This window comes from Ranitomeya variabilis, chromosome 2 (assembly GCF_051348905.1).
Source record: "Ranitomeya variabilis isolate aRanVar5 chromosome 2, aRanVar5.hap1, whole genome shotgun sequence".
Taxonomy (NCBI): Eukaryota; Metazoa; Chordata; class Amphibia; order Anura; family Dendrobatidae; genus Ranitomeya; species Ranitomeya variabilis.
In genome coordinates, this window is record NC_135233.1 from 243199965 (window position 1) to 243214391 (window position 14427).

Sequence of the window (14427 nt, forward strand, 5' to 3'; positions counted from 1 at the left end):
CACAGAAACACTTGGCAAATTATTTGCCAATTCCTCACTTTAGCATTTATTTGCCCATTGTAATCTAAAAACTGGGTACAGAGAGCGGCTCGTCGGCAGAGGTGATGACCCGTCTACCCGCTCAGTCTCAGCTCCTCATCCCATAGGATGGCACTCACTTCTCTGCAATGCACGGAACAACGCACACTAAGCTACCTGGAGGGCAAGAAAATCCCGGGCACAGCTGTGGTGACTGGCACACACCGAGAAACGAGGAATCTATAACGACGTGGCCAACTGCGAGTCACTGCGTGGTGGGAACGAGGAGCCTGACACCCGCGCGTCATCACAGGGTGCCAGTCTTAGAGCCAATGGTGCCCGAACCCTGCATTCAGCGCCTGGTCATGAGCGAATGCCAACCGAGCAGATAATAGTAATCAGGTCCGATATATTACCAACATCCGCAGCGAAGACTGTAACTCAACAACATGGCGACTACAGGAAAGATGGCGGGTGGTGTCTACAATATGTGCGGGGATGTGAGGACCAGGCTGGCAGACACTGTCCTGCCACTATACAATACCAGTCCCGTTCAGTAAACATGGTATGGACAGGTGGCAGCTGGATAGTGTCTCCAGGGAATGCCACCCTGCCGGTAACCAAAACAAGCTCCTGGTGCCAGCCTCCCTGTATACGCCGGTCGCTACACCGGTGCCAGCCTCCCTCTATACACCGGTCGCTACAGCGGTGCCAGCCTCCCTCTATACTGGTCGCTACAGCGGTGCCAGCCTCCCTCTATACTGGTCGCTACAGCGGTGCCAGCCTCCCTCTATACTGGTCGCTACAGCGGTGCCAGCCTCCCTCTATACTGGTCGCTACAGCGGTGCCAGCCTCCCTCTATACTGGTCGCTACAGCGGTGCCAGCCTCCCTCTATACTGGTCGCTACAGCGGTGCCAGCCTCCCTCTATACTGGTCGCTACAGCGGTGCCAGCCTCCCTCTATACTGGTCGCTACAGCGGTGCCAGCCTCCCTCTATACTGGTCGCTACAGCGGTGCCAGCCTCCCTCTATACTGGTCGCTACACCGGTGCCAGCCTCCCTCTATACTGGTCGCTACACCGGTGCCTGCCTCCCTCTATACTGGTCGCTACACCGGTGCCAGCCTCCCTCTATACTGGTCGCTACACCGGTGCCAGCCTCCCTCTATACTGGTCGCTACACCTGTGCCAGCCTCCCTCTATACTGGTCGCTACACCTGTGCCAGCCTCCCTCTATACTGGTCGCTACACCGGTGCCAGCCTCCCTCTATACTGGTCGCTACACCGGTGCCAGCCTCCCTCTATACTGGTCGCTACACCGGTGCCAGCCTCCCTCTATACTGGTCACTACACCGGTGCCAGCCTCCCTCTATACTGGTCGCTACACCGGTGCCAGCCTCCCTCTATACTGGTCGCTACACCGGTGCCAGCCTCCCTCTATACTGGTCGCTACACCGGTGCCAGCCTCCCTCTATACTGGTCGCTACACCGGTGCCAGCCTCCCTCTATACTGGTCGCTACACCGGTGCCAGCCTCCCTCTATACTGGTCACTACACCGGTGCCAGCCTCCCTCTATACTGGTCACTACACCGGTGCCAGCCTCCCTCTATACTGGTCACTACACCGGTGCCAGCCTCCCTCTATACTGGTCACTACACCGGTGCCAGCCTCCCTCTATACTGGTCACTACACCGGTGCCAGCCTCCCTCTATACTGGTCACTACACCGGAGCCAGCCTCCCTCTATACTGGTCGCTACACCGGAGCCAGCCTCCCTCTATACTGGTCGCTACAGCGGTGCCAGCCTCCCTCTATACTGGTCGCTACACCGGTGCCAGCCTCCCTCTATACTGGTCGCTACAGCGGTGCCTGCCTCCCTCTATACTGGTCGCTACACCGGTGCCAGCCTCCCTCTATACTGGTCGCTACACCGGTGCCTGCCTCCCTCTATACTGGTCGCTACAGCGGTGCCTGCCTCCCTCTATACTAGTCACTACACCGGTGCCAGCCTCCCTCTATACTGGTCACTACACCGGTGCCAGCCTCCCTCTATACTGGTCACTACACCGGTGCCAGCCTCCCTCTATACTGGTCACTACACCGGTGCCAGCCTCCCTCTATACTGGTCGCTACACCGGTGCCAGCCTCCCTCTATACTGGACGCTACACCGGTGCCAGCCTCCCTCTATACTGGTCGCTACACCGGTGCCAGCCTCCCTCTATACTGGTCACTACACCGGTGCCAGCCTCCCTCTATACTGGTCACTACACCGGTGCCAGCCTCCCTCTATACTGGTCACTACACCGGTGCCAGCCTCCCTCTATACTGGACACTACACCGGTGCCAGCCTCCCTCTATACTGGTCACTACACCGGTGCCAGCCTCCCTCTATACTGGTCACTACACCGGTGCCAGCCTCCCTCTATACTGGTCACTACACCGGTGCCAGCCTCCCTCTATACTGGTCACTACACCGGTGCCTGCCTCCCTCTATACTGGTCACTACATCTGTGCCAGCCTCCCTCTATACTGGTCACTACACCGGTGCCAGCCTCCCTCTATACTGGACACTACACCGGTGCCAGCCTCCCTCTATACTGGACACTACACCGGTGCCAGCCTCCCTCTATACTGGACACTACACCGGTGCCAGCCTCCCTCTATACTGGTCACTACACCGGTGCCAGCCTCCCTCTATACTGGTCACTACACCGGTGCCAGCCTCCCTCTATACTGGTCACTACACCGGTGCCAGCCTCCCTCTATACTGGACACTACACCGGTGCCAGCCTCCCTCTATACTGGACACTACACCGGTGCCAGCCTCCCTCTATACTGGACACTACACCGGTGCCAGCCTCCCTCTATACTGGTGGTCACTACACCGGTGCCTGCCTCCCTCTATACTGGTCACTACATCGGTGCCAGCAGTGCCCGGGCAGCACCTGGCATGGAGGGAGCGGCTGTTCAGTCTCAGTGGTCTCCGCTCTGGGCCCGGTTGATGAGTTCTGGGCCCCTCCATGTGTCTACACAGGCCCGGCCGCGCCATGCGCTGTGTGCCGGCTGTGGCCCCCGCGAGAGAACGGGACGTGGCGCCTGGGTCTCACCTGATCCGCGAAGTCCTCAGCGGCGCCCATCATGTGGTTGTTGGCCATGACCAGTGCCGGTGTCGGGCTGAGTCTCGGCCCCTCCTCCCCGGACGGCAGCTGCTACTCCCCGGCCTGCCACGTAGGCCAAGCCTTAAAGGGCAGAACACAGGGAGGTGGAGAGACACGGGAGGGAGGAAGAGGCGGAGCAGACGGCGGGCACAGGGACCCAGCTACTGGAGGCCGGAATGACTGGGGCAATGATACACCAGAGAGACAGGCGCTACCACTGCTGAAGAGGGGTAGATACAGGGGGCAGTACCACAGGACAGGGGTAGATACAGGGGCAGTACCACAGGAGAGGGGTAGATAGAGGGGGCAGTACCACAGGAGAGGGGTAGATACAGGGGCAGTACCACAGGAGAGGGGTAGATACAGGGGTAGTACCACAGGACAGTGATAGATACAGGGGGCAGTACCACAGGAGAGGGGTAGATATAGGGGGCAGTACCACAGGACAGGGGTAGATAGAGGGGGCAGTACCATATGAGAGGGGTAGATACAGGGGCAGTACCAGAGGGGTAGATACAGGGGTAGTATCACAGGACAGCGGTAGATACAGGGACAGTACCACAGGACATGGGTAGATACAGGGGGTAGTACCACAGGACAGGGGTAGATACAGGGGGTAGTACCACAGGACAGGGGTAGATAGAGGGGGCAGTACCATATGAGAGGGGTAGATACAGGGGCAGTACCAGAGGGGTAGATACAGGGGTAGTACCACAGGACAGTGGTAGATACAGGGGCAGTACCACAGGACAGGGGTAGATACAGGGGGCAGTACCACAGGACAGGGGTAGATACAGGGGGTAGTACCACAGGACAGGGGTAGATACAGGGGCAGTACCACAGGACAGGGGCAGTACCACAGGACAGGGGTAAATACAGAGGCAGTACCAGAGGGGTAGACACAGGGTGCAGTACCACAGGAGAGGGGTAGATAGAGGGGGCAGTACCATATGAGAGGGGTAGATACAGGGGCAGTACCAGAGGGGTAGATACAGGGGTAGTACCATAGGACAGTCGTAGATACAGGGGCAGTACCACAGGACAGGGGTAGATACAGGGGGTAGTACCACAGGACAGGGGTAGATACAGGGGCAGTACCACAGGAGAGGGGTAGATACAAAGGCAGTACCAGAGGGGTAGATACAGGGGGCAGTACCACAGAAGAGGGGTAGATACAGGGGCAGTACCACAGGACAGGGGTAGATACAGGGGGCAGTACCAGAGGGGTAGATACAGGGGTAGTACCACAGGACAGGGGTAGATACAGGGGGCAGTACCACAGGAGAGGGGTAGATACAGGGGCAGTACCACAGGAGAGGGGTAGATACAGGGGGCAGTACCAGAGGGGTGGATGCAGGGGGCAGTACCAAAAGACAGGGGTGGATGCAGGTGCAGCACCATGGTACAGGGGTAGCTACAAGGTGTAGGAGAGGGGTAGATACAAGTGGCAGAACCACAGGAAAGAGAAAGATGCAGGAATAGAACCACAGGACAAGAGGAGATGCAAGGGGCAGTACCATAGAACAGGAGTAGATACAGGTGCAGTACCAAAGGACAGGGGTGGATACAGGGACAGTACCAATGTACAGGGGTAGTATCACAGATCAGGTGAGTATACAGGGGCAGTACCGCTGGAAAGAGGTAGATACAAGGGCAGTACCAAAAGAGAAAATATCGGGACAGGACTCACAGGCTCTCTGTATTGGTGGGAGGGCGATCCTTGTCTGTATGTTAATATATTTTTCTAATAAAAATTTTGTACTGATTCATAATAAACCCCTATTTGGTATGGACTTTGTACACACTTACACTGTGAGTACATTGATATTATTATTTTGAATATTTAGTGGTATGGAGTGCAGGACTCACAGGCTCTCTGTATTAGTGGTAGGGAGATGCAGGACTCAGGTTCTTTGTATTAGCAGGAGTGAAATGCAGTACTTACAGGCTCCCCTTTTTTTGTGGGAGGGAAATGCAGGACTCACAGGCTCTCTGTATTAGGCCGGCGTCACACTCAGCGTATGTAAATACGGTCCGTTTATTACGGCCGTAATACGCAGAAATGTTCCCAAAATAGTGATCCGTATGTCATCCGTAGGCAGGGTGTGTCAGCGTATTTTGCGCATAGCATCCTCCGTATGGCATCCGTACTGCGATATTTTCTCGCAGGCTTGCAAAACCGACATCTAATGGATTTATGTGCTCAAAGTTTCTTTAAAACATAAATACAGTATGTATATACATACATATATATATATGTCATTGAGACACACACACACACACACACACACACACACACACACACACACACACACACACACACACACACACACACACACACACACACACACACACACACACACACACACACACACATACTGTATTTATATTTAATTCAGCGCGAGATATGTGAAAAGCCGGTAATTCAATTGCCGGCTTTTCATTTCTCCTTCCCAAACCCGACAGGATATGAGACATGGTTTACATACAGTAAACCATCTCATATCCCCTTTTTTTTGCATATTCCACACTACTAATGTTAGTAGTGTGTATGTGCAAAATTTAGGCGCTGTAGCTTGTAAAATAAAGGGTTAAATGGCGGAAAAAATTGGCGTGGGCTCCCGCGCAATTTTCTCTGCTAGAGTGGTAAAGCCAGTGACTGAGGACAGATATTAATAGCCAGGAGAGGGTTCATGGTTATTGGCCCCCCCTGGCTACAAACATCTGCCCCCAGCCACCCCAGAAAAGGCACATCTGGAAGATGCGCCTATTCTGGCACTTGGCCTCTCTCTTCCCACTCCCTGTAGCGGTGGGATATGGGGTAATGAAGGGTTAATGTCACCTTGCTATTGTAAAGTGACATTAAGCCAGATTAATAATGGAGAGGCGTCAATTATGACACCTATCCATTATTAATCCAATAGTACGAAATGGTTAATAAAACACACACACATTATTTAAAAGTATTTTAATGAAATAAAGACACAGGGTGTTGTAATATTTTATTATACTGGTAATCCACCTGAAGACCCTCGTTCTCTAACAAAGGAAAAATAAAAAAACAACAATATCTCATACATTCCGTCGCTCAGGTAAAGTCCCACGAAGTAAATCCATCTGAAGGGGTTAAATCATTTTACAGCCAGGAGCTCTGCTAAAGCAGTGCTCGTGCCTGTAAAACCCCTGGGGAATGAATGGAAAGCGGGGTGACCTGTAGTTACTGTCATGTCGGACGCTGTTCATACCAGGGCGTTCGACAGACAGCGGTAATTCCGCTTTTGTCCACTATGTGCTCAGTGGCGTCGGCTAGATTTTATCTAGCTGGTCCGGGGTTAATTTAGCTGGTGCTCGGATTGGAAGCTAGGCCACGCCCACTGCCTTTAAATAGTTCTTCTGAACATTGGGCATCGCCGATTATAGCTTCTGTCTTGTGCTTGGTTATCTCGGTCTGGAGTGGTGAGCTACGAGTTGGAGTATCGTTGCTGGTGGTGTATTTCCTTTTGTCTTATTCTCTCCTTCCTATTTTTGTATTTATTTTGCCCTGTGCACTTATAGTGTATTCCTGAGTGACTGCGGCGTGTTGCATATTTTTCCGTTATCCTTGTCTTTGCTAACTGTGGGTATTGGTGTTTGGTCTCTTCACTGGGTGGTGGGTTGAGGTTTCAGCCTAGGGTTGAAACAGGAGACAGGGTGAGGGTGGAGGCTCAGACATGCAGTGTAAACTCTGGGAGAGGGTCAGTCAGGGTTTCCCTAGTCTGAGGGAAATCGCAGGGGCCCAGGTCATTAGCTCTTGCATACCTAGGTCTCCCGTGACATAATCGGCCAACATTATTTGAATTCCATGGATCCCATGAATTCCATAACCCGCCAGTTGGAGGCGCTGTCCCTACAGGTCACTGAGTTGAGGGGGGCAGTGCAGCAACAGGGACTAGCAGTATCTAATGTGCAAGCCGGAGTGACAGGTAGAGTTGCTGAGCCTAAGTTTCCTTTGCCTGAAAAGTTTACTGGGGAACGCAGTAAATTTGTTACTTTTCGTGAAGCTTGCAAACTGTATTTTCGGATGCGTCCGGTCTCCTCAGGTAATGAGGCTCAGCGTGTGGGCCTGGTGTTGTCATTATTAAACGGGGACCCCCAAGCATGGGCGTTTTCTTTGCCATCTGATTCTGCTGCATTTAACTCTGTGGAGAGTTTTTTTTCTGTTCTTGGACACATTTATGATGATCCTGACAGAATGCCTCTAGCAGAATCTAAGATACGCACTATTCGCCAGGGGGAGCGTGTTGCAGAGGATTACTGTTCTGAGTTTCACCGCTGGGCGGTCGACACTCAGTGGAATGATCCCGCACTGCGGTGTCAGTTTATTCATGGGGTTTCTGGATGAGTTAAAAAAGCCCTCCTGATGTACGAGACTCCTGCTTCACTAGATTCCGCTATGAGTCTTGTTGTCCGCATTGATCGCCGTTTGCGTCAGGGGGAGCATGAGACGCTGCCTGTGGGAGGTTTAGGTTCACGTGAGGTTGCTGCAGGTGAGCCCACGGAACCTATGCAAATCGCAGGGGTGTCACATGTTAAGCATCGAGCCCCTGTACTCAGGAAGCAGGGAGCCTGTTTTTACTGCGGTAAAACTGGTCATTTTGTTAATATTTGTCCTCTGCTGTCAAAGAAAAACGCAACGGCGGAAAACTTCTAAGCTCAGAGGGTGTGGAGGAGTCCAATCTGAGGTTATGTATATCCTCCATGGTGGTTTCTCAATGCATGCTCCCTGCCAAAGTTATTGTCGCTGGCAGAGAGCTGCCAATCACGGTTTTTGTGGATAGTGGTTCTGCCACAAATCTCATTGATGAGGAGTTTGCGCGCACAGCCGGTTTTAGGGTCGAAAAACTGCCTCATCCTATCCGCGTGGTCACCATCAATGCTGCTCCTCTCCCACAGGGGGAGATTACTGAGTTTGTGGCTGAGGTGAAACTCCACATTGGGGTTCTTCATTTCGAGCAGGTTACATGTAAGGTGCTCAAGAGTCTTCCAGCACAATTGGTTCTGGGTTTTCCATGGTTGTCTATGCACAACCCAGTTATTGACTGGAAAACTCAGGACATAATTCAGTGGAGCGGATTCTGCCAAGAGAATTGCTTGGCCACATGTGTTTCTGCTGTGACTTCAAGCGTTCCTGAGTCACTTCTGGATTTTGTGGATGTGTTCTTTGAGAAGGGTTGTTCAGAGTTGCCACCACATCGCCCCTATGACTGTACTATCAGGTTTAAACCAGGGGCCAAATTGCCTAAAGCAAGGATGTCTAACATCTCCGGTCCGGAGAGACAAGCGCTAAAGGATTACATTGCTGAAAGTTTGAGCAAAGGGCACATCAGGCCTTTGTCCTCGCCAGTGGCAGCAGGGTTCTTCTTCGTTAAGAAGAAAGATGGCGGACTACGCCCGTGTCTGGATTTCAGGGAGTTAAACCAGATTACGGTTCGTGATCCATACCCTATGCCATTGATACCGGATTTGTTCAACCAGGTGGCAGGTGCTAAGTGGTTTACCAAGCTTGACCTCAGGGGGGCGTACAACCTCATAAGAGTCCGTCAAGGTGATAAGTGGAAGACGGCTTTTAATACTCCTGAGGGTCATTTTGAAAATTTGGCGATGCCATTTGGGTTGACAAACGCACCTGCAGTATTTCAACATTTCATAAATGATGTGTTCTCGCATGTTTTGGGGAAATTCGTTATTGTAATTATTGTGTACCTAGATGACATTCTCATATATTCTTGCGACCGTGATACTCATTTAGATCATGTCAGGCAGGTGTTACAGCTTCTCAGAGAGAATAAGCTATATGCAAAACTTGAGAAATGTGTTTTTTCGGTTCAGGAGTTGCCTTTCTTGGGTTATATTGTGTCTGCTTCTGGTTTCAAAATGGACGCCGCTAAGGTGCAAGCGGTGCTGCATTGGGAACGTCCTGATAACCTGAAAGCACTTCAGCGGTTCCTTGGGTTTTCTAACTACTATAGGAAGTTTATCAAATATTTTTCTATCATTGCTAAACCGCTAACTGACATGACTAAAAAGGGTACCAATTTCTCCGTTTGGCCTGAGGCTGCTGTGCGCGCATTTGAATTTCTTAAAAACAGTTTTGTTTCGGCCCCCATTCTTGTGCAGCCAGACGTATCGAAACCTTTTGTTGTGGAAGTCGATGCGTCGGAGGTTGGTGTGGGGGCGGTGCTGTCACAAGACTCATCCTTGAGCGGTTTGCGACCATGCGCATATTTTTCCAAGAAACTGTCGCCCGACGAACGTAACTACGATATCGGCAACAGGGAGTTGTTGGCTATTAAGTTTGCCTTTGAGGAATGGCGACACTTCTTGGAGGGGTCAGTACATCAGGTTACTGTTATTACCGACCATAAGAATTTGCTTTATTTGGAGTCTGCCAAGCGTCTGTCTCCCAGGCAGGCTCGCTGGGCATTGTTTTTCACGCGGTTCAACTTTGTTGTCACTTACAGACCTGGGTCTAAAAACACTAAGGCTGATGCTCTGTCCAGGTGTTTTCCGGGGGGAGAACCCCGGGAAGATCCAGTACCCATCCTCCAAAAGGGTGTTGTGGTTTCGGCTCTCACTACCGAGGTTGAGGCTGAGATTGCCGAGGCCCAGGAGGAGGTACCATCTGAGCTTCCCATCAACAAAACGTTTGTACCGCTTCATCTCCGCTTAAAGGTTTTGGCGGAGCATCATGATGCTGTCCTGGCTGGCCACCCAGGGGTTAGGGGTACCTTGGAGTTGTTGTCACGTCGGTTTTGGTGGCCCAAGATCCGACAGGACGTGGTCTCATACGTGTCAGCTTGCACCACGTGCGCTAGGGCTAAGACGCCCCGCTCCCGTCCTGTTGGCACACTACTTCCTCTCGAGGTACCTAGTAAGCCATGGACGGAAATCTCCATGGATTTTATCACTGACTTGCCCTCCTCAGCTGGGAACACGGTCATCTTGGTGATTGTTGATCGGTTCTCAAAAATGTCACACTTTGTGTCTTTGCCTTCGTTGCCTAACGCTAAGACTCTGGCTCAGGTATTTGGGCAGGAGTTGGTCAGACTTCATGGGGTTCCGTCTGACATCGTTTCTGATAGGGGGCCTCAGTTTGTGGCAAAATTTTGGAAAGCATTTTGCTCACGGCTGGGGATCAAGTTGTCTCATTCTTCGGTGTTTCACCCTCAGTCAAATGGTCAGACCGAGCGTATGAACCAAAATTTGGAACAGTACTTACGCTGCTTTGTTTCTGATAACCAGGAGGAGTGGTCGACGTGCCTTCCTTTGGCTGAGTTTGCCATCAATAATCACCGCCAGGAGTCGTCTGGGGAGTCTCCGTTTTTTTGTGTTTACGGGCTACATCCTCAATTTTGTACTTTGAGTCAGAGGGGCTCTTCCGGCGTTCCGGAGGAGGACCAGTTAGGAGCACAATTGTCATCAGTCTGGAGGAGAGTGAAACAGCGCCTGTTGAGTGTGGGTGCTAGGTACAAACATGTGGCTGACAGTAGACGTGTGCCAGGTCCGGACCTGAGTGTGGATGACTGGGTGTGGTTGTCCACAAAAAACATAAGACTCAAAATACCATCCGTTAAATTGGGTCCAAGGTTTATTGGTCCATTTAGGGTCGCCGCCGTCATTAACCCAGTAGCGTACCGGTTGGAGCTTCCTACGGTGTATAAGATACACAACGTGTTCCACAGATCGTTGCTAAAAAAGGTGGTGGGTCTTGTGGACGCGACACCAATGCCTTCTCCAGTCTTTGTGGATGGTAATTTGGAATTCGAAGTCTCCAAGGTGGTTGACTCTCGTGTAGTGCGCCGCACTTTACAGTACTTGGTACACTGGCGTGGTTATGGGGCTGAGGAAAGGTCCTGGGTACCAGCCTCGGACATTCATGCGGATCGGCTGGTCAGTATGTTTCACCGCCGTCATCCGGACAAGCCGGGTCCTATAAGCCATGAGGGCCCTGGGGTCCCTCGTAGAAGGCGGGGTACTGTCATGTCGGACGCTGTTCATACCAGGGCGTTCGACAGACAGCGGTAATTCCGCTTTTGTCCACTATGTGCTCAGTGGCGTCGGCTAGATTTTATCTAGCTGGTCTGGGGTTAATTTAGCTGGTGCTCGGATTGGAAGCTGGGCCACGCCCACTGCCTTTAAATAGTTCTTCTGAACATTGGGCGTCGCCGATTATAGCTTCTGTCTTGTGCTTGGTTATCTCGGTCTGGAGTTGGAGTATCGTTGCTGGTGGTGTATTTCCTTTTGTCTTATTCTCTCCTTCCTATATTTGTATTTATTTTGCCCTGTGCACTTATAGTGTATTCCTGAGTGACTGCGGCGTGTTGCATATTTTTCCGTTATCCTTGTCTGTGCTAACTGTGGGTATTGGTGTGTGGTCTCTTCACTGGGTGGTGGGTGGAGGTTTCAGCCTAGGGTTGAAACAGGAGACAGGGTGAGGGTGGAGGCTCAGACATGCACACCATCAGTGTAAACTCTGGGAGAGGGTCAGTCAGGGTTTCCCTAGTCTGAGGGAAATCGCAGGGGCCCGGGTCATTAGCTCTTGCATACTTAGGTCTCCCGTGACAGTTACCTTGAGTCGCGGTGAGGTGCCCTCTGCTGGATGTCCTCATATGAACTCGAGCGTGGGAACTTTTCCAAGGCTCCAGTTCATGAAGACATCCAGCAGAGGGCGCATCACCGCAACTCAAGGTAACTACAGGTCATTCCCATGCAATCCATTCATTCCCGGGGGTTTTACAGGCACAAGCGCTGCTTTAGCAGAGCTCCTGGCTGTAAAATGATTTAACCCCTTCAGATGGATTTACTTCGTGGGACTTGATCTGAGCTACGGAAGGTATGAGATATTGTTGTTCTTTTATTTTTCCTTTGTTACAGAACGAGGGTCTTCAGGTGAATTACCAGTATAATAAAATATTACAACACCCTGTGTCTTTATTTCATTAAAATACTTTTAAATAATGTGTGTGTGTTTTATTAACCATTTCGTACTATTGGATTAATAATGGATAGGTGTCATAATTGACGCCTCTCCATTATTAATCTGGCTTAATGTCACCTTACAATAGCAAGGTGACATTAACCCTTTATTACCCCATATCCCACCACTACACGGGAGTGGGAAGAGAGTGGCCAAGTGCCAGAATAGGCGCATCTTCCAGATGTGCCTTTTCTGGGGTGGCTGGGGGCAGATGTTTTTAGCCAGGGGGGGGGGGCAATAACCATGGACCCTCTCCTGGCTATTAATATCTGCCCTCAGTCACTGGCTTTAACACTCTGGCGGAGAAAATTGCGCGGGAGCCCACGCCAATTTTTTCCGCCATTTAACCCTTTATTTTACAAGCTACAGCGCCCAAATTTTGCACATACACACACTACTAACATTAGTAGTGTGGAATATACAAAAAAAAAAGGGATATGAGATGGTTTACTGTATGTAACCATGTGTCATATCCTGTCGGGTTTGTGAAGGAGAAATGAAAAGCCGGCAATTGAATTACCGGCTTTTCTATAGAACACCGCTGCGTATTTCTCACAAGTCACACTGCTGGTCCGTGTGTAATCCGTATTTTTCTCGCCCCCATAGACTTTCATTGGCGATTTTTTTGCGCAATACGGTGACAAACGCAGCATGCTGCGATTTTGTACGGCCGTAGAAGACTGTATAAAACAAATCCGTAAAATAAGGCTGATAGGAGCTGGGACATAGAGAATCATTGGGCCGTGTGTTATGCGTATTTTACGGATGTATTTTCTGCGCTCATACGTCCGTAAAACTCGCTAGTGTGACGCCGGCCTTAGTGGGTGGGTGATGCAGGACTCAAAGGCTCTTTGTATTAGTGGGAGGGGAATACAGGTCAGGACTCACAGGCTGTCTGCATTAGTGGTAGGAGGTGCAGGACTCACAGGCTCTCTGTATTAGTAGGAGTGAAATGCAGTACTTACAGGCTCTCTATATTTGTGGGAGGGAAATACAGGACTCACTGTATTACTGGGAGGTGAAAGCAGGACGTACAGGCTTTATGTATTAGTGGTGGGTAGTGCAGGACTCACAAGCTCTCTGTATTAGTGAGAGGGGAATGCAGAACTCAGGCCTTTTCTATTTGTGGGAGGGGTGCAGAACTCAGGTGCTATGTATTATTGGGAGGGGGATGGAGGACTCACAGACTCCATATTAGTAGGAGGCAAATCCAGAACTCAGGTTCTCTGCATTAGTGGGAGGGGGATGCAGGACTCACAGGCTCTCTGCATTAGTGGGAGGGGGATGCAGGACTCACAGGCTCTCTGCATTAGTGGGAGGGGGATGCAGGACTTACAGGCTCTCTGTATTAGTGGGAGGGGGATGCAGGACTCACAGGCTCTCTGCATTAGTGGGAGGGGGAGGCAGGACTTACAGGCTCTCTGTATCAGTGGTAGGAGGATGCAGGACTCACAGGCTCTATGTATTAGTGGGAGGGGGATGCAGGACTCACAGGCTCTCTGTATTAGTGGGAGGGAGATGCAGGACTCACAGGCTCTGCATTAGTGGGAGGGGGATGCAGGACTTACAAGCTCTCCATTAGTGGGAAGGGATGTAGGACTCACAGGCTCTATGTAATAGTGGGAGGGGGATGCAGGACTCACAGGCTCTCTGTATTAGTGGGAGGGGGATTCAGGACTCACAGGCTCTCTCTATTAGTGGGAGGGGGATGCAGGACTCACATGGTCTTTATTAGTGTGAGGACGATGCAGGACTCACAGGCTCTCTATTAGTGGGAGGGGGATGCAGGACTCACAGGCTCTCTGTATTAGTGGGAGGGAGATGCAGGACTCACAGGCTCTCCGCATTAGTGGATGGGGAATGCAGGACTCACAGGCTCTCTGCATTAGTGGATGGGGAATGCAGGACTCACAGGCTTTCTTCTAACAGTAAACAGTTATTTTACCTGAAAATACCGAATAAACCCTATAACACCATATATCCCTGAGCTCGGGGTCTCCTCCTCGATCTTGTGGTGTTCACTGAGACTTGCGCAGCAAATAATGACACCGATTTGGGCCATAGAAAGCATATTTTTGGCGTTGCACACATGAAGCCTGTGCCCCATGACCATTTTCTTACATTTGATTGCAGCAGTTTAATCAGTGATTTTGTTAGTGTTCCTCCATGACAGCACCAGTCCTGCAGACTGCAGACATGACTGCGCACTGTACATACGTCACACAGCCCCAAACC

At 51.2% G+C, this 14427-nt stretch overlaps 1 protein-coding gene across 4 annotated transcripts in view; it reads right to left on the reverse strand.

Annotated features, from left to right (window-relative positions):
- Positions 1-14334, reverse strand: part of SURF4 (surfeit 4) — a 31805-nt gene extending 17471 nt beyond the window's left edge. The window contains exon 1 of one of the 4 annotated variants that reach the window (XM_077284338.1): positions 14314-14334. Coding sequence is in view for 2 of the 4 variants with exons in the window: in XM_077284334.1 (XP_077140449.1) it covers positions 14138-14263 (126 nt within the window). In the remaining 2 variants the exon portion in view is untranslated. Of the gene's footprint in view, positions 1-2963; positions 3065-3125; positions 3384-14137; positions 14276-14313 lie in introns of those variants that run through there. The other 3 variants (XM_077284334.1, XM_077284335.1, XM_077284336.1) reach the window with 3 other exon arrangements.
- Positions 14335-14427: the final 93 nt, after the last annotated feature.